The sequence below is a fragment of the Gaeumannomyces tritici genome, assembly GCF_000145635.1.
Source record: "Gaeumannomyces tritici R3-111a-1 unplaced genomic scaffold supercont2.1, whole genome shotgun sequence".
Lineage (NCBI taxonomy): Eukaryota > Fungi > Ascomycota > Sordariomycetes > Magnaporthales > Magnaporthaceae > Gaeumannomyces > Gaeumannomyces tritici.
In genome coordinates, this window is record NW_008804545.1 from 6,541,992 (window position 1) to 6,557,918 (window position 15,927).

The 15,927-nt window shown below is 60.0% G+C and overlaps 9 protein-coding genes and 1 non-coding gene across 10 annotated transcripts in view; 5 read left to right on the plus strand and 5 right to left on the minus strand.

Annotated features, from left to right (window-relative positions):
- The first annotated feature begins 405 nt into the window (after nt 1–405).
- On the plus strand, nt 406–1,671 carry GGTG_02043 (hypothetical protein). Its single transcript, XM_009219814.1, has one exon. It carries the CDS (start codon nt 568–570, stop codon nt 976–978), a length of 411 nt encoding a protein of 136 aa, XP_009218078.1. The 5' UTR covers nt 406–567; the 3' UTR covers nt 979–1,671.
- GGTG_02044 (hypothetical protein) lies at nt 905–1,799 on the minus strand (the record flags this gene model as incomplete). The annotated part of the gene is made up of 3 exons (XM_009219815.1): nt 905–1,176; nt 1,308–1,452; nt 1,745–1,799. 3 exons carry the CDS (start codon nt 1,797–1,799, stop codon nt 990–992), a joined length of 387 nt encoding a protein of 128 aa, XP_009218079.1. The 3' UTR covers nt 905–989.
- A 1,130-nt stretch (nt 1,800–2,929) lies between these two features.
- Nucleotides 2,930–5,178, plus strand: GGTG_02045 (hypothetical protein; the record flags this gene model as incomplete). Its single annotated transcript, XM_009219816.1, has 4 exons — nt 2,930–2,981; nt 3,041–3,935; nt 3,985–4,011; nt 4,088–5,178. 4 exons carry the CDS (start codon nt 2,930–2,932, stop codon nt 5,085–5,087), a joined length of 1,974 nt encoding a protein of 657 aa, XP_009218080.1. The 3' UTR covers nt 5,088–5,178.
- Nucleotides 5,179–5,526: 348 nt separating this feature from the next.
- GGTG_02046 (hypothetical protein) lies at nt 5,527–7,016 on the plus strand. Its single transcript, XM_009219817.1, has 2 exons — nt 5,527–6,001; nt 6,083–7,016. Exons 1-2 carry the CDS (start codon nt 5,863–5,865, stop codon nt 6,694–6,696), a joined length of 753 nt encoding a protein of 250 aa, XP_009218081.1. The 5' UTR covers nt 5,527–5,862; the 3' UTR covers nt 6,697–7,016.
- On the minus strand, nt 6,743–8,364 carry GGTG_02047 (hypothetical protein). The gene is made up of 2 exons (XM_009219818.1): nt 7,380–8,364; nt 6,743–7,291 (listed from the first exon to the last, which is right to left on the minus strand). The coding sequence occupies exons 1-2, from the start codon at nt 8,016–8,018 to the stop codon at nt 7,082–7,084; spliced, it is 849 nt and encodes a 282-aa protein (XP_009218082.1). The 5' UTR covers nt 8,019–8,364; the 3' UTR covers nt 6,743–7,081.
- A 1,126-nt stretch (nt 8,365–9,490) lies between these two features.
- GGTG_20027 lies at nt 9,491–9,586 on the minus strand. The gene has a single exon. It is a non-coding gene; the product is annotated as a tRNA-Ala (tRNA).
- A 392-nt stretch (nt 9,587–9,978) lies between these two features.
- Nucleotides 9,979–11,025, plus strand: GGTG_02048 (dolichyl-phosphate mannosyltransferase polypeptide 3). The gene is made up of 3 exons (XM_009219819.1): nt 9,979–10,241; nt 10,367–10,435; nt 10,528–11,025. Exons 1-3 carry the CDS (start codon nt 10,194–10,196, stop codon nt 10,687–10,689), a joined length of 279 nt encoding a protein of 92 aa, XP_009218083.1. The 5' UTR covers nt 9,979–10,193; the 3' UTR covers nt 10,690–11,025.
- GGTG_02049 (hypothetical protein) lies at nt 10,972–13,563 on the minus strand. The gene is made up of 2 exons (XM_009219820.1): nt 11,295–13,563; nt 10,972–11,220 (listed from the first exon to the last, which is right to left on the minus strand). The coding sequence occupies exons 1-2, from the start codon at nt 13,441–13,443 to the stop codon at nt 11,090–11,092; spliced, it is 2,280 nt and encodes a 759-aa protein (XP_009218084.1). The 5' UTR covers nt 13,444–13,563; the 3' UTR covers nt 10,972–11,089.
- Nucleotides 13,564–13,900: 337 nt separating this feature from the next.
- On the plus strand, nt 13,901–15,405 carry GGTG_02050 (hypothetical protein). Its single transcript, XM_009219821.1, has one exon. It carries the CDS (start codon nt 14,120–14,122, stop codon nt 15,020–15,022), a length of 903 nt encoding a protein of 300 aa, XP_009218085.1. The 5' UTR covers nt 13,901–14,119; the 3' UTR covers nt 15,023–15,405.
- Nucleotides 15,249–15,927, minus strand: part of GGTG_02051 (hypoxanthine guanine phosphoribosyltransferase) — a 2,022-nt gene continuing 1,343 nt past the window's right edge. The window contains exon 3 of the mRNA XM_009219822.1: nt 15,249–15,832. Coding sequence (XP_009218086.1) covers nt 15,671–15,832 — 162 coding nt within the window. The 3' untranslated portion in view covers nt 15,249–15,670. The remainder of the gene's footprint in view (nt 15,833–15,927) is intronic.

The window sequence follows — 15,927 nt, forward strand, 5'->3', positions numbered from 1 at the left end:
TAACAACCGTACCTAAAACCGTTTGGATTAACTTACCGATTAATTGCTTCCAATTAGCCCACGCAAATAACGCAAAATCCTTGGTTTTTGTTAACTTTTTATTGTGCCCGCCGTTTTTTATTTTGCCGGCGCTTTTTTGCCGGCGCCTTTGCAATAAGCGAAAGTTTATCCCGTACTGCCGCGCGCAAGCGGCGAAGGTTTTAAAGCCGCCTTAATCGAAGGCTTCCAGGGCTATTAAAACCCGGGCTTTATTAGCCCGGGCCTTTTCGCGCTTTTTTTCGCACCGGATCCTAAGCATTTCGGTAAAATTTGGCTGGAAAACCCAAAAGCGCAAGGCCTAAATTGGCGGGGTTAAAATTACGATGGTTTTTTGGCTGTGCACCGTACTTACAAGAATTTGGCTAATTATTACCTTTTTCGGCGATACATTGGTTTTTAGCTAATTTGGGTGGGGAAAAGTGTTATAAAAAAAACGTTGAATTGCCCCGAAAACGTCGAATTGCCCCGCCGCACTTTACTCCGGAGGACCGTTAAATTGCAGGCGCTTTTAGCCCGCACGAGTATCTCATGGTCCGAGGCCTTGCGCTACATCCCCACATCCCTCAGCCTCCGCCTGGAAAGGATCGCCGCCACAAACGGCCCCACGACTCCCAAGCCACTCCCCGACTGTCCAGCCCCGGCAGCATAAGCCCCTCTGCCTTCTTTGCCACCTCGCTGCCGCCACCCCCCATCAGCAGAACCACGCAAGCGGCCCAGCCGCCTCATCAGCTCCACGCCCAGATCCCCGTCCCTCGCCCGCACCCTCTGATCCGCGTCGTTCGCACAACCCAGCTCCGCCAGCGCCACCATACCCGGGGTCACCCGAGCTGGGAGGGGCCCCAAAGGCCGTATGGAGACCACAGCCGGCCCGGGCTCCCCGACCAACTCCAACAGAGCCGGCTGCCACGGGATGTCGGCGCCCGCAAGCTCCGGCATTAGCGGTGCGTCGCTCACGTAACCCAGGTGGCAGACGCCCGCCTATCAGCAATGGCCGCGCCCCTCGTCCCGGTGTTGAGATATCTGGGCTGCTCAGCACCGCCGCGTAGTGCGCCAGCAGCCAGCCCGAGGGGCGCGGCCAGGTGACCCAGCGCGGACGAGGCGGCGTCGACATACAGATCGGCAGGGCGTGTGGCGGAACTAGGCGTAGTGTTTCGACAGCAGGCCGCGCGGCTCATGCAGAATCGCTTCCCCCGCCCCCCGCCAGTGTTGACGGGTGCCTGGGGGGGGGGGCTCCTCGTCTGGTTGAAATGTATCAGGAAGATGAGCACGATGGCTGGTGGGTCGGCGTGGTGCGGGTGCTAAACCCGGATATGGGCCGGGACTTTGCTGCGGGGCTGTGACCACCTTTGCCCTCCTCGTGGACCTCTGCTGCCAGCTCCCGGAACTTGATGTTGAGCTCGCCGAACACGGGATCTTGGATTCTTTTGCAGCGAAAGCAAGGCGGAAGACTCCCAAGCTATCAAGAAGATTAGATGGCAAGGCCTGGGTAAACACCCCCTAGTTTTTGCCCTACAAAGGTGCCGGCCGTGGAAAGACATTGGCTGTACGCTGGGGAAAGGAGAGGTAAAAGTCGCCCAGTATTGTTTCGTGAGACTTGACTTATTACTGCTTTTCAGTCGGTCATCTTCGATCTCTGGCCTTGGAAGGTTCCAAGGTGGTGTACAAGTGTGATGGTGGACTGAATCCACTCAGCGACGGTCGGCACCTTTGCAGACGCCCTTGCTGACCTCGCTGGTGCTGTCGACCCCGCCCTCCTCCATGGCAGCGTGAGAGGATAATCTGCTGCGTGCCGCCACTACGGGATACCGGCTCCACATGGGCTGCCCAGCTGTCGCCGTCGGGCGTCTTGACGAATTCGGTGGTCGAATCCAAGCCCGGCCAGGCGTCGTGCACCGGCTGTTGTTTTGGCATCTGCCTTTGGGGCCTTGCGGGCTTGGTGCGGTAACAAGGCGCCGATTGTCGCTGCCCTGAATATCCCTCGCTGGAGTGTCCGATGCATTTGCTGCGTTGACACGCCGTCGCACTGCATTGCTCTCTATCCCTACCCTCTTCCATGTAGTCTATCCCCGTCCCTGCCTCTGCCTTCCATGTTTCTCTTGTCGGTTCATGGATAGCTAGATATCTAACTCGGGTTGAACACCCGCCCTTGCATATCCGCCTTCCTTAGCGGTCGAGACTTGACCTTGTTATTGGAGGGGGAAACTCCCAAACCGCCTCCAAGGCATGGCTTTTCTCTCCCGCCACGAGGCTCGGATTTTTCTACAGTAGCACCAAGGCGTACTTGTAGTTTATCCAAACGCATGCGCGTCATATTGTGGAAGGTTTCGGAGCGGCTGACGACCAGTTGACGCCCTTAATGGCGAGTGGCCTACAGTACAAGCGATCGAAATCTCGAGCGGGGAATTGATCAGACATGGCTTGGCATCTCGCAGAAGACTTTAGCCGTGGGTTGTCTAACGTGCTTACTTCGGGACGGGAACACCCAGAAACAAAGAGGGTGGCGTGGGGGCTGCCCAGCGGCACGGCGCCACCCGCAAGATATGCAGGTGTTGGCAAATCAAGGGCAGCACATAGAGTCTTGGCATCGAAAGATCACCTACTGCGCTACAGCCGGCTGCCAAAGCCCCCATCGGCCCCCTCATGCATGATCGATGATAGGCTGGGGCAGCACACCCAGTACTGTACTTGCCTTGGGGGCCATCACCAACCGGTAGCGGCCTCAACCTGCGATACTACTCTGCATGCAGTACACAGTAAGGCTGCGAGTCTCAAAGTCGGCACGGCTATATTATGTCGGTGCTGGTCGCTGAGACGGATTATGTGCAGCTTCCGATGTTTTACGCTCCAACACTCGGAGCAGCCTAGTCGCCCGTTCCTCACTATTCCTGTGATGGCCGCTCTGTCCGATTTTATCCACACTGGTGTTTGGAGGAGATATGATGGTGCGTTCCTTTTCTCTCGCCAGGCATGCACAGACCCAACTAAAACCCCTTGCTTCTAGACGGCACGCAATCCACCCTCATCCTGACTGTGACCCAGGGCACGGGGGTGCTTCTCACGGCCACTCTGGCGCTGTTCGTGAGCCTGTCACTAGGCCAGCTGTGGTCCATCATCTGCTTCGCCCTCCACCAGGCCCGCTCGACCCCGGCGCCCCGGTCCGGCCTGCACCACCAGCGGCAGGCCCTGCTCCGGAGCGCGCCGTCGCCCGGGTCGACGGCGTGGACCCTCGTCCGGCTGGCCTGGACCTGGAGGGGCAAGTCGCCGGGCGTCCTGCCCGCCTCGTCGGCCCTGATCTCCGCGGCCGTGCTCTTCATCGTGGCTCTCGCCGCGTCCTCGCTCCTCTCGTCCAGGCTGCAGCTCGCCGGCGGCGACGTGCTCGTGTCGGGGGCGTGCGCGCGGCCCCTGCCGCCCACCGACGACGTGGACGCCCAGGAGTGGGCCTTCTCGTACGCCCAGGGGCTGGCGGGCAGGAAGCTGTTCGAGCGCGCCGCCCGCCTGGTCAGGGACTGCTACGGGTCGCGGGCGGCGAGCGGGGCCTCCCCCGACTGCGGTTACTCCCCCGTCGACAAGATTCCCGTCACCATCGACTTTGACGTGCCCTGCCCGTTCGCGGCCGAGTTCTGCTCCGGGAACTCGGCCATGACCATGGACTCTGGGCTCGTGGACTCGAACCTGCACCTGGGGATCAACAGCCCGCCCGAGGATCGCGTCAGGTTCCGGAAGGTCATGACCTGCAGCCCCATCGAGACGGAAAAGTTCGCCGGCCCGTGGACACAGATGCCGCCACCGAATTATAACACTGGCGGGCAGGTCCCCGGGGTGTTTTACAAGCCTTTTTATCTTGGTCCTCGTGGGGTGGTCACACCCAATCCCAAGAACGGTCAAAGAAACTACACGTGGGTTGTAACCAACAGCACATCCTTCGCCTCTAAAAAAATTGGAGAGAGTAGAGATCCGCCCCTATGGCATGGAGTAAGTGGCTTCCCGAGACCCGCCAAACGACAAAAGAAAGGAAAGCTAATGGGGGGTCTCATGTCTGTGCCTCCAGGCTCATAGAAATCGGCGTCGATGAGCCCAGGACGTTATGGAAGCCGTTGCCCGGGCTCGCCGTCTCCGATGCCGACCTCGTCATGTTCGTGCTAAGAAACGACGCAGAGTACAGCAGCGCCGTCGAGGATCCCTGGTTCCGCGCAACGAAGCAGCGTCGCCCCGGTGGCGGCTTCATATCCAATCAGGATTCCTCTGCCGTGTGTTGCACAGAGAGATACCAGGCCTGCAACACCACGGCATGCACCGGCCTCGGCGGCTGGCTGCCGGTTCTCAAAGCGGCCTCGAGCGAGACGGGCCTTGGGCTCAACGAGCGCCAGAAGCAGGTGTTCGACATTCTCGATACCGCAAAGGGCAACCAGCGCCAGTACATCAGCGGCGGCGTCCTCCGCGCCCACGACTACACCCAAGTCTTATCCTCCGTGAGCCTCCTCTCTTGGGGGCTGCCCCGGGACCAGTGGCAGACGGAGATGTCCAACATCTTCAACATCACCATGGCGCTCGCGCAGCTGATCCCGACCTTTGCGCTCGAGACGCTCAACGTCCCCTTCGTCGCGCCGGGCGACGGCGGCGCCACCACGCACTGGAACCTCGGGGAGTACGTCAGCGCCATGCGCAAGTTCCAGGTCTGCGGCCTGGCGCGGACCCGGAACCTGCGCCACGCCAACTTCGCCTTCGCGCCCTTGGTGGCCGTCCTGGCCGTCGGCGTCGCCCTCGCCGTGGTCAACCTCGCCTGCCTGCCCAACGCCGCCTTCTGGCTGCAGGGGAGGCTGGGGATGAACAGGGCCTACCAGCGCCGGGAGTGGGCCCAGGGGCACCTCTTCATGCTGCAGCTAGAGAAGTTCAGGGCCATGGGCATCGGCCCCTGGGAGGTGGATGAGGAGGGCGGCGGGATCCCGTGGATGGCGGTGCGGGAGGGGGACGAGGTGCCGGTACTCGACAAGTTTGACGATTTGTCCAAGAAGGCAGACCCGGACGGAGAGTCCATCAAGACCGGGTAATTGGGAATTGGCATTCAGAGCAGGACAAAAATACATGGATCTATCCTTTTATTCATTGTAGTCAGTGTGTTTCGATGAAAGTCGCCGTGGCGTTCTGTTTTAGGTCCTTAGAGAAGGGCCGGTAAATGTCGCTGATCTTCTAATTTAGGGATCCAAAGCCCCCTGTTCGGAAATCAATGTTCTTGGCAATCTCGAGATTGAGTCCTTGGGAAACTCAAACAAGCTTGTATTTCTCTCCACGATCTGTCCATGACAAACCAGCCTCGGCTCATTGGCCAAATGCATGAGGGCACAATCTCGGCCGAGGCCGCATGAAGTTGCGCCACGATTCGTCAGGGGCACGCCTCCGGAGAGGGTCCAGCCTGGATATTTTGCGCCATTCAGGCCAATCATGGACTTGAACGGCCAGTCGTCAGCCGGAGATGCCCCCTGGAATGGATACAGGTCCCAGGGATCATAAACCTTAGTACGGTGGATCCTGGTGGTACAGACCTGCAGGTTGGAGGCCCCTGTGCAACCTTGCCAGCATTGCAAAGCCCTCGCCGATGATGCGACAAAGCAGGAGAGCAGGCTTGGCCTTGCCTTGAACTTGGCAGAGTGTTTAGCACCGCCCAGGGCAACATATATAACATGTAGCAATGGGCGACATCACATCGGTCCTTGGGCTCTACAGAGACGCTACCTGCTCCCTCGCGCTCTTCCGGTCACCATTTCCGGCCCAGTCTCTCGTTCCCTGTCTACTATTACGTAGCAAGCCACTCGTTCCAACCCCAAAATGCGCTTCTCCTCCATCTTTACCGTCTTCCTGACGGCGGCGCTGTCCGTCGAGGCGTATCCCTCCGCGGCCACCTCCCCCGACGAGCTGTCCATCCGCGACGATGACCACTCGTGGAAGGCCCCTGGCCCCAACGACCGTGAGTACCATACTGGCCATACCGAATACCCCCTTGGAGGTCGCGTAGCCCAGTCTAACCAGCTTGTTCCCACGCAAACAGGACGCGGCCCCTGCCCCATGGTCAACACGCTGGCCAACCACGGCTACCTCCCGCGCGACGGCCGCAAGATCAACCTGGTCAACCTGATCAAGGGCCTCGACGCCGGCGTCAACCTCGACGCCGCCGCCACGACCCTGGTCGGCGCCGTGGCCCTGACGACGGGCAACCTGCTGTGGTTCAACCTCGACGACCTCAACAAGCACCGCATCATTGAGCACGACGGCAGCCTGAGCCGCAATGACGTGGCCCTGGGCGACAACCACTCCTTCAACCCCGCCATCTGGGCCACCACGGCCGCCCGCTTCCCCGCCGGCAACGGCACCATCGACATCCCCACGGCCGCCGCCGCCCGCAAGGCCCGCCTGGCCGCGGCCAAGGCGGCCAACCCCGAGTTCGACATCGGCACGCTGGGCGAGCAGTTCAGCCAGATCGAGACGGCCCTGTACATGTCCGTCTTTGGCAACCAGGACACGGGCGACGCCAGGGCCGACTGGGTCAAGGTCATGTTCCAGGAGGAGCGCCTGCCCCTGGCCGAGGGCTGGACGCGCCCCGCCAACAAGATCACCATCTCCGGCCTCAACAACCTGAGGAACAAGATTAACGACGCTGCATAGGCGCATTTCTGGTCTTAGCACAGCATGGTTATGTGAGATGGAAAGGTCATCACGTAGGGAAATATCAGTCGTTAAAATCGCGAGCTCCTCAAAGCCAAGCCATCCTATCCACACAATGCTGCCTTGTCCCAAAACCGAAAACGCCATCCACGGAAAGCCTCGGATATCTGCATATGCTAGAAAGTGCTCCCGTCATGGGTCATAAACGGGTCCAAAAACTGCTGAAAACCGACTTCACCCCGATAGGGTAGAAAGAGCATAGGAACAAATCACACAATATAACTTGCTAAAAATCAATTATCTTGCAATATGCTCCTGGAGCCCTATACGTGGGGCCGCAACAAAACAAAACGCGCCGACTGGAGGGTGGCTCATGGCCCTGCTCTTATATCGTGGGCAGGAAGTTCCTCGAGCTGTCGTTCTGCTCTTGGAACGACTTGGGGAAGGCCGCGATGCCGGCCACTATCCCGGCGGCCATGAAGATGAGGGAGATGATAGACCAGAGGACACCCCAGCACTGGGAGGAGCCGCCGTAGCGCTTGGCGAACTGGCTGGCGTCGGACTCGTTTACTTTTCTAAGAATCAAGTCGTCGCACTATTTCGAGTCGGAATGTCAGCAAGTGCGTCCGTGAGAAAGGGGCGTGTGGGGAGAAGAAAAGGGACAGCAAAAAAAAAAAACGTACAATATCCCACACGCTGTAGAGCGAAGACATGACACCCATGAAGAGGACGTAGAAGCGCAGGGCCTGGCCGTGGGCGATGAACCAACAGGCAACGATCAGGCCGACGGCGAACAGGATGGTGAGGATGGTCAGCCAGTCCTTCTTGCCCCACCACAGCGTGAGCAGGAAGCAGGGCGCGAGCACGAAGCTGGCCACCTTGCTCGCGATGATGTCGAAGCCGCAAAAGATGAGCAGGGCGCCGATGAGCGACGAGCCCAGGTAGCCGGCCGGCAGGGTGAGGGCGCTGATGCCGCCGCGCATCATGGTGACGCCGCCCTCGCGCGGGTCCAGCTTGATGCTCTCGACGCGGCCGCCGGTGCAGCAGGCGGCGAGGGCGTGGCCGAACTCGTGGAAGGCGATGGTCATCATGGCCCACGGCCACAGGATCCGGCGCACGTAGGGTATGTTCCACACGATGCCGATGCCGACCGCGTAGGCCGCGATGATGCCGAGCGTGATCTTTTGCGTGTCCGTCACCGCCAGCGGGCCGCCCTCGCGCCGCCGCGAGAGGACCGCGTGCCGCGCGACGAGGGGCGCCGCCGCGAGGGCCGCCGAGCGGGCGTAGACGGCGGCGTCGGCGAGGAGCGCTGTTGGTGCCATGATTATGGCTGTTGTGTGTGTTTGTGTGTGTGTGTGTGTTCTCAGGGCTCCACTTCCCAGATGCTGCTCAGTTTTCGTGCGTGGCGCTCAGTCCAGCTCGTTTTCGGCTCGTGATGGGGCGGAAAGATGGGTTGTCGTCAGTCGACGCCAATATCGTTGCCCAAATACGGCGGGGGAAAAAACGATCGTATCGAAAAGAAATCCCAAATGAAATTCTCGTGTACGTTAGGAACGCAAAAGGGCAGACAAACAGGAAACAAAACAGGAAGAGTTTGGAAAAGAGAGGGCAGTTTCAGGGAAAGTGAAAGTTGGGCGTGCTGATCTTGGTTTTGTTGACCTCGACCTCAGCCCCAGCCGAGTCGGTAGCGTGCCAGGGCGCGGCGGCAGTGCATCCACGCATGGCTTGGGAGCTGACGTGTGCGGCCGGGAACCCCTGATTCTGCTAAACAGACAGACCGTCTAAATGCCATTCTTCATTCTTCTGCCTTGGTTATGCCAACCTGGGGGCTCCACCCACGCCTGCTCTCTTCTGATTTTCCTTGCCCGTTCTATTCTCTTGCTTCGCTTGTCCCTCTCGTATTCTTCTGGTCACATGTTGTTGCTTTTGTTACCTTCTCTTGGCCTCACCTTCCCCGGTGTTTGTCCGTTTCTAGCTGGAAATGCGACGAGGCGCGGGCGTTTCCCAAGCACGCCTGGACGTCCAAAAATAGGGAGCCCTGCGCCCCGCTCAGTCCTTGCCCCGCCACCGCAAAACGCCAACCACTGCCATCGTGGATAACCAGTTTGCCTGTTTGGGACTGTGGGACCTGGGATTGCGGTTCGCAGGTCCAGACACGAACGATATCAGAGGTGCAGCAACTTGACCAAAAGACCTCAGTTCACAACAAGCCGCAGGTTCTCACCGTGAGGATTCTTGGTGCCCTTTGATACCGAGTCACAAATGCCGATCCCAGGCTGTTCCTCGAGATGCTGGAACAACATCTGAACTGCAATCATGAAATATGCTCGGGCTGAACATCGACCAGCGTCCACGCGTCCCCGCATGTCCAATCAACGGCTCTGTCAACTTCAACTGGTCTCATGGGCACCCGCTGCCCGCATCCATTGCGTGGACGGCCCGCCTGTGGAGGTGGCTTGGTCACCAGCGACGCAGGCGAACGACGGGACCGAAGGTAGGGGAGGGAGGCAGTGGTAGCAAGGCCGGGCCAGGGCCAGGGCAAAATGTGTGTTTTTTTTTTTTTTTTTTGCAATTACTCTGAGGTGACGGCTCCAGACTATGTCGATCTGGTGATTTGTCGCCATCGATAAGGGGCCCATCGCACACTGATTTGCCATGAACAAAGCAAAGCAACACGCTCCTCGTTTAGAATATTAGTGACTAGCAAGGAAAACGAAAACCAAATAGAATACAGACAGGTAATGTCAACAAAAATATAACAACCCGGCAGCCTCAGACAAGGAGGCAAAAGGATTGGACAAACGGGGAATCGAACCCCGGACCTCTTCCAATCTAATCTCTTTCCGAGTCAAGATGCTAAGGAAGCGTTATACCACTAAACCATTCGCCCTGTTGATTTGTGTTGCATCCGGGATGATTTGGAGAGTTTTTGAGGTGTGTGTGGGTGCGGAGGGCTTGGGCAAGGAGGGTCAATCAAGCTGGCCCACAATCTCAGAACAGCTGGGTCTGGATTCAGGGGCTGAGAGAACGCAAAGACCGCAGCCAACGGTGTTGAAAGCCCGACATACAAACTGTACTTGCGCGAAGATTTATTCAAAGGCAGGTAAAGGTATGTTGTAAACAAGTACTCCAGCATCTCTGCTTGTTCGGCAGTATCGAAGAGTGTGTTCCTGCACGCTGGATGACATCAAGCTCGCCCACCATGGCCCGTGCTCGCGCTGCACAACACCCCTGTCTCAGCTCCCAGGGGTCTCGCGCGGGCCACCCACCCAACCATTATGACAGGGGGCTGAAAAGGTGTCCCGAGAGACTTGTCAATCGACGCGAGAACTGCCACGCCAGCACTTTTCCGACCTCGTTCACTGCATTCAGAACCAACGACTCCCCCGACGAGCAATCCACTCCTTTTTGCCGTGCGACCGACCCACAGGTCCAATCCGTCTCCCAAAAACAGAAATCGAGATCGCGAAAGCAGCTCAGCTCAGCCCTTTTCCAACATGACGCGCGCGCAGCAGACCATCTCCATCGCCCTCCTCGCGAGCTCTGTACGCCGACCCGCCGCCCCCTCCTGCCCACCTGCGTCGCTTTGCGCCTCGTCGCCCTCCCTCCCCCATCGCCGCCGCGACTTGGTAAACGATTCTCTACCCATGCTAACGCATCAACGCAACAGCTGTATCTCGCGCTCTTCCTCCAGCTCATCCCTCTCCCCGAGGTGGTCCAGACCCAGATCGTCCCTGTGGTACGTCGTCCCCTTCCGTGTCGCCAAAATGCGGTTGCAAAATCCCAGAGAAGCTGACATTTTTTTATTTTATTTTTTCTCTGCCGAAACAGCTCCCCTTCTGGTTCATTGTCGCCTTTGGCGCTATGCTGCTCGCCCGCCTCGGCTGGGGTGTCCTCACCTTCAACGACACGCCCGAGGCCTACAAGGAGCTGATGGTCGAGATCGAGGAGGCCAAGGTGGACCTGCGGAGGCGGGGAGTCGACGTCGACTAAATCGTGATGGCATATGGCATAGGGTGCCGCGGTGGGGAGATGTTTAGACCTGGGCAGGCAACTCTGGACATTGACTGGGGAACTCATCATCACTCTCGAACTTGATCTCGGCTCTACAGGCCTGGTATCTCAGTAAACCGAGTTTCCAGCACTGCGGCTACAGCAGGGCCTTGGCGCAATCCCAGAGTTATACAATACATGTCACTTCTGACCTCGCTAAATCCATGTGATGCATCCATTGCTGCCCAGAAATGGCATCACACTACCAATCCGACAGCGTTTCCACAAATGGGTGTATATTAAACCGATGAAAAGACAACTCTTGCCAACATTGGGTATCAAAGTATCAAGCGTCCATGAACGCCGCAACGTCATCCCCTCCCCGTACTATGCCGCCCCTTTATGATCCATCGCCGCTCAGCAGCGCAACAACAGTCCTCACGGCCACGATGGGGTCCCCCTCATCCTTGATGAGCTTCTGGAACAGTTCTGGGATGGCGTGTAGCTTTCCCCTCTGGTCGGCTTTCCTCCCTGTGATGACATGTGGGGTTAGCAAACGTCGTTGGTGCAGCGAAGAATGGCAGGAGGATACCGCATGTACTCACATTTCCCGGGGACGCCAGCCAGCAACTCCACCTCGCTCTCCGCCTCGCCGGTCCAGTCGAACCCGATCCGCCACCTGACCATAAGGCTGACCGCCTGGCCGTCCTCCTCCTCTCCGGCGCCCGGCGCGGGCACGCCCAGCTCCATGGCCGTCCTGCCCATCTGGGGGAGCAGGTCGCGGCGGGAGAAGGACCGCGAGCCGGCGTCGGACGGATCCGCATCCTGGTCGTCCCCCTCGTCCTCGTCCTCAGTGGCGTCCGGGTCCTGGTCGCCAGAAGCGCCGCGGCCGCGCTGCCGCCCCTTGTTGCCGTTCCCGCGCCTCCCCTTGTTCCGCCTGGCCCTGGCCCTGGCCCGGGCGGCGGCGGCCACGCCGTCCTTGGTGGCGAGCTCGGCCTCGAGCGTGCACCAGAAGCGGGCGCGGCGCGTGGCGACGCGCACCCACTCGGCCATGGCCCAACCGAGGACGCTGATGTTGTTCAGCCTAGAGCGCACAGGCCTGGCCCCCGCCGCCGCCGTCGTGGCCGCTGTGGTGTCGGCGATGAGCTGCGCCAGCTCGGGCGCGGCCGCGGGGTCGAGGCGCGGCACCGCCAGCTCGCGGATCGTGTGCGTGGCCGTGTCGACCGTCATGCTGATCTGCGCCGCGAAGAGGCCCGGCGGCGACGTCGAGCCCACCGTGATGGCGTGCCGCTGCAGCAGGGGTGCATCGCCCTCCCCGCGCCGCGGCAGGACCGTGATTTGCGATGAGAATGACAGCGGGGTGAAGACCTGCAGGAACGGGAGCTCCTCCTCGGCCGTCATCTGGACGGGGTGGTGCGACACGGGCGTCGGCTCATCATCTTTGGCTCGCGAGCTAAGGTCAGCCCCGAAGAGGCTAGGCGGTGGCTGGGTCGAGGACTTTGCGAACGGGAGGAACGATATTGGGTTCAGCGCCGCCTCCAGCCACTGCATGTCGGCGTCGACTTCCGGCTCCGCATCCTGCGGGAGCAGGTGTCGCCGCAGAGCGTCAACGGCAGCTTGCCTGTCCGCCGAGTCCGTATCGTTGTCCGCGTCATCGAGCCTGCGGTTCTCCCGGGCTAGCGCATCGACGTCGGCCTGGAGCTGCGCGATCTCAGCGAGCAGCGCATCACGCTCTGCCCTCTTGGCCGTCTCGGGCCCAGAAGGCTCGATCCCGCGCAACGCGCGCGCGGTGGCACGGTCGGCATCCTCGACCTGGTCGCCTGCACCTACAAGCGATTCCTCCGGCTGTTCGTCGATCACGATGGGGCCTATGGAACTCATGCGCCGACGAGCCCGCGCCCCGAACAGCCGCTGCTCGACCGGCTTTGAGGGCGGAGGTGCGGCCGTCGTCGCAGGAGGGGCAGTGGGTTGCCTCGAGGGCGAGAACGCTACCGCAGAGGACGGAGGCTTACTGGGCGAGCTCCTTATGCGCTCGGCCAGGGCCCTGCTCCTCCTCGCGCGCTTCGATGGCGTATTATGGATGCCGGAAGGCGGCGTGTTTACGGAAGCATCGCGATGATGTTCTGGGGTGGGCGGCAGCTCCGGCTCGGGTGGCGGCGGCGGCGGCGGGGGAGCAAAGCCCGTCCATGACCTCCTGAGGGCGCGACCACGGAAGGGGTTGATGGGCTCGTCGTCGGCGGGGCCGGGAGGAGGCAACGGCCGCGGCGGCAGCTTGACCGGCGTTCTCCTAGGCATCGCCGACAACAAGCCGTCCGGTGCGCCTATGCTCCTCTCCGGGGAACGGGGTGGCGGCCGTCTCTGGTTGGCTGCGCCCTGGGACTCGCCGTTGCCTGTTAGCCCCTGCTCGCGTTGCCCATCTACCGGGTCGGACGCATCGTTGTTGAGGTCGCTGGCAAGCTGGGACGCGCCCCGCTCCGGCGGCGCGGCGGCGGCACCCTTCCTGGTTCTAGAGGCGGCGACGGCAGCAGTAGTCGTCGCTTTGTGTTTGTCGAGAACATCGGGATTGTGCCTGGCAAGACTTGCTCTGGTGGGCGAGGCAAAGGACGGGCGCCCCTCCCCCCTGGACGAGGCGCCTGGTGCGGGGTCAGTCGGGGTTGTGGACGTGTTGTTGGGATGGTCGTCGCCGTTCTGGCCGTTGACTGGCACCGATGTGGTGGGCGACGTCTTCCGGCGCTTGGGGGCTGATGTCTCCATTGTGTGTTGGAATCGGGATCTAGCTATGAATCCATGGCTGCTCTAGCATGTACTAGGCCCATGGATGGGTGCGACGCGTCCTGTACGCAAACCAGCGCTGGGGTGGCTTATTCTTGGGTGAGGCGAGGGCGGGTGTGACGCGTCGGGCTGGGGTTTAGACGTGTTTGCGACGGGCCAAGTGCAGCTGTTTTTTTAGTGGAGCTACCAGCTCTCTTGCATGGTTGCCACTCAACAAACTCGAGCAAAGAGAAGATGGCTTCAAGTCTCAATTGACAAATAGAAAGAAGCCATACGACAAGTAACTACTAACAGCCGCTTTAACCGAGATAGCTAGGTGGTTATATCAATCAGGGTAGTAGCAACATTCGTCTCACGATCTCGCGTGGGCAGTCACATGACTTTCACACGATGGATACTCGCTCGGCGCATCCTGTTCATCAGCGGATTCCAAGAATGACGTCGTGCCGCTGGCGCGAAATCGTTGCCGCGCTGAATAATTCTCAATCTGAACCGTAACCGCGGGCTTTTTGAAGAATCCCAATAAAGTCTCCCATCCCATCTCCAGCGTCGCATTTTCCATTCCCAGGGGCAAGTCACGCTTTTTTTATTTTTATTTAAAGAGATATCTATGCCGCTCAGGTAGCAAAGCGAGAACGCTGCGCCCGCGAGCCGCACCATGTCGTCGGCTCTCAGGGCAGCCCTATCAAAGGCCGCGAGCCCTGGCCGACTAATACCCCGGCCATCAGCACATGTCCCAGCCTGGACTGTGTCGGCCGCGTCGAGAAGGACCGTCTCCAACGGGAAGCACAGTGCCGCCGATGAGCAGGCCCAGCCCCTGGGCCGGTACTACGAGCTCCTTCTGGACGACCCTCTACCGTACCGGCCTGTAAAGCCCAAAGCAGACAGTCCGCCCGCGCTCGCATCCTCCGCGCCGCCGCCAGGGCCAGACAGCCCAGAGCGCGGCGGAGCCCCTCCTGAGCCGAATCCAGACCCAGAGGCGGCGGCGCCGCCGCAGCAGGAGACGTCGCCGCCCAGGCCCGGGATCGTCTTCGGCTCCAGCCTGGCGGGGCCCGCGGCGCGCGCCGAGCGGCTGGCGGCGGTGCGGTCGCGCAGCGTCGAGGTGGCGGGGGTGCTGGTGCCGCCCAGGCCCGAGGAGCCCGACAACTGCTGCATGAGCGGCTGCGTCAACTGCGTCTGGGACCGGTACCGCGAGGAGATGGAGGAGTGGGCGACGGCGAGCGCCGAGGCCGACGCCCGCCTGCTGGCGCAGAAGGAGCAGCAGCAGCAGGGCGCGGGCGCAGGTGAGCTAGCCGGTATGGCGACGGCAGAGGTGGGGACACCCGTGGCTGCTGCGGCCGCGTCGAAGCCCAGACAGCAGGTGACAGGGGCCGTTAGCATGGACGACGACGGGGGAGGGTCAGACACGAACTGGGCGCCGGCGGAGAAGTCGCCCAAGATCGCCAAAGACCTCTGGGACGATGGTCTGTACAGCAACGTCCCCGTGGGCATCAGGGAGTTTATGAAGCAAGAGAAGAGGCTAAAGGAGAAGCATAGATTAGAGGGAACGTCTGGCGGGTGAGCTTATTGAACCATCAAATTCCTAGCCTCCCTGTCCTGCACTTGGGCTGCAACACCGAAACTAGCGCCAGGCCTTCAACTGGTTCTAATGGAGATAGGGGGGTTGTCGTATATCTCTGGGCAACGACTTGGAATAATTCCTTCGCCGTGTCATATGTCAAAATCACGGGCCACCTCGATCAGAAGACACCGATCAAGTCAGGTTCAAGTAGCATATGGAAGGATAGTGGAGTATTACACGATTTGTATTGTTTTGTCGTAAATCATCGTTTCTATATTCATAGTGGGAATTGCACCGTATGCAGCCATCCAACCCCGAACCAGTTGTCGGATTTCGAGCTTGGTCCTTTGGGTAGCATATAGACATGCCAGGACCGTTGGACCACTTGCACCCTCAACTGAACATTGTCCAGATACGAGGACTATTTGCAAGCCGAGGGAAGACTCGCCCTTGGGAGCCCAACCTATATATCCTCCGTCGTCTTATAGATGATCTTAGAGCACAGACTCGTGTGCCCGAAGCTCCGCACCTTGGAACGACGGTGCTTTGCCCCGCAGAGTCCAACAGAATCGGAACCAAGGCCCTGTTATCGGCAGCTCCATGGAGAAGCAGTGACCTCTGGGTGGGGTTGACGTGACGTCTTTCCGCTTATTGCTTCGGTTGCTCGCTGGCAAGCTTGTCGTGCTCGTCGATGTCTGTGGCCTCCCACGGGTAGCAGATCCAGAGGTCCTCGACGGTCCTGGCGGCAAAATACCTGTTCTGGTCCAGCATATCTTGGGGCAGCGTGCCCTTCTTTCCCTTGTCCTTGTTCTAAGCGGCGCGGCGCAGATACGGCCTCGTGTTAGTCAAAACAGGACAAGAAGCGCAAGTCTTTATCTGACCGCCAGGGTCTCCAGCTCAAAAAA

Coding starts and splice junctions, on each gene's coding strand:
- GGTG_02043 (XM_009219814.1), top strand. CDS start 568: ATGGTCCGAGGCCTTGCGCTACATCCCCACATCCCTCAGCCTCCGCCT.
- GGTG_02046 (XM_009219817.1), top strand. CDS start 5,863: ATGCGCTTCTCCTCCATCTTTACCGTCTTCCTGACGGCGGCGCTGTCC. Junction 6,002..6,082: donor GGCCCCTGGCCCCAACGACC/GTGAGTACCATA, acceptor CCACGCAAACAG/GACGCGGCCCCTGCCCCATG.
- GGTG_02047 (XM_009219818.1), bottom strand. CDS start 8,018: ATGGCACCAACAGCGCTCCTCGCCGACGCCGCCGTCTACGCCCGCTCG. Junction 7,292..7,379: donor TCTACAGCGTGTGGGATATT/GTACGTTTTTTT, acceptor GACTCGAAATAG/TGCGACGACTTGATTCTTAG.
- GGTG_02048 (XM_009219819.1), top strand. CDS start 10,194: ATGACGCGCGCGCAGCAGACCATCTCCATCGCCCTCCTCGCGAGCTCT. Junction 10,242..10,366: donor TCGCCCTCCTCGCGAGCTCT/GTACGCCGACCC, acceptor TCAACGCAACAG/CTGTATCTCGCGCTCTTCCT. Junction 10,436..10,527: donor AGACCCAGATCGTCCCTGTG/GTACGTCGTCCC, acceptor CTGCCGAAACAG/CTCCCCTTCTGGTTCATTGT.
- GGTG_02049 (XM_009219820.1), bottom strand. CDS start 13,443: ATGGAGACATCAGCCCCCAAGCGCCGGAAGACGTCGCCCACCACATCG. Junction 11,221..11,294: donor GGCTGGCGTCCCCGGGAAAT/GTGAGTACATGC, acceptor ATGTCATCACAG/GGAGGAAAGCCGACCAGAGG.
- GGTG_02050 (XM_009219821.1), top strand. CDS start 14,120: ATGTCGTCGGCTCTCAGGGCAGCCCTATCAAAGGCCGCGAGCCCTGGC.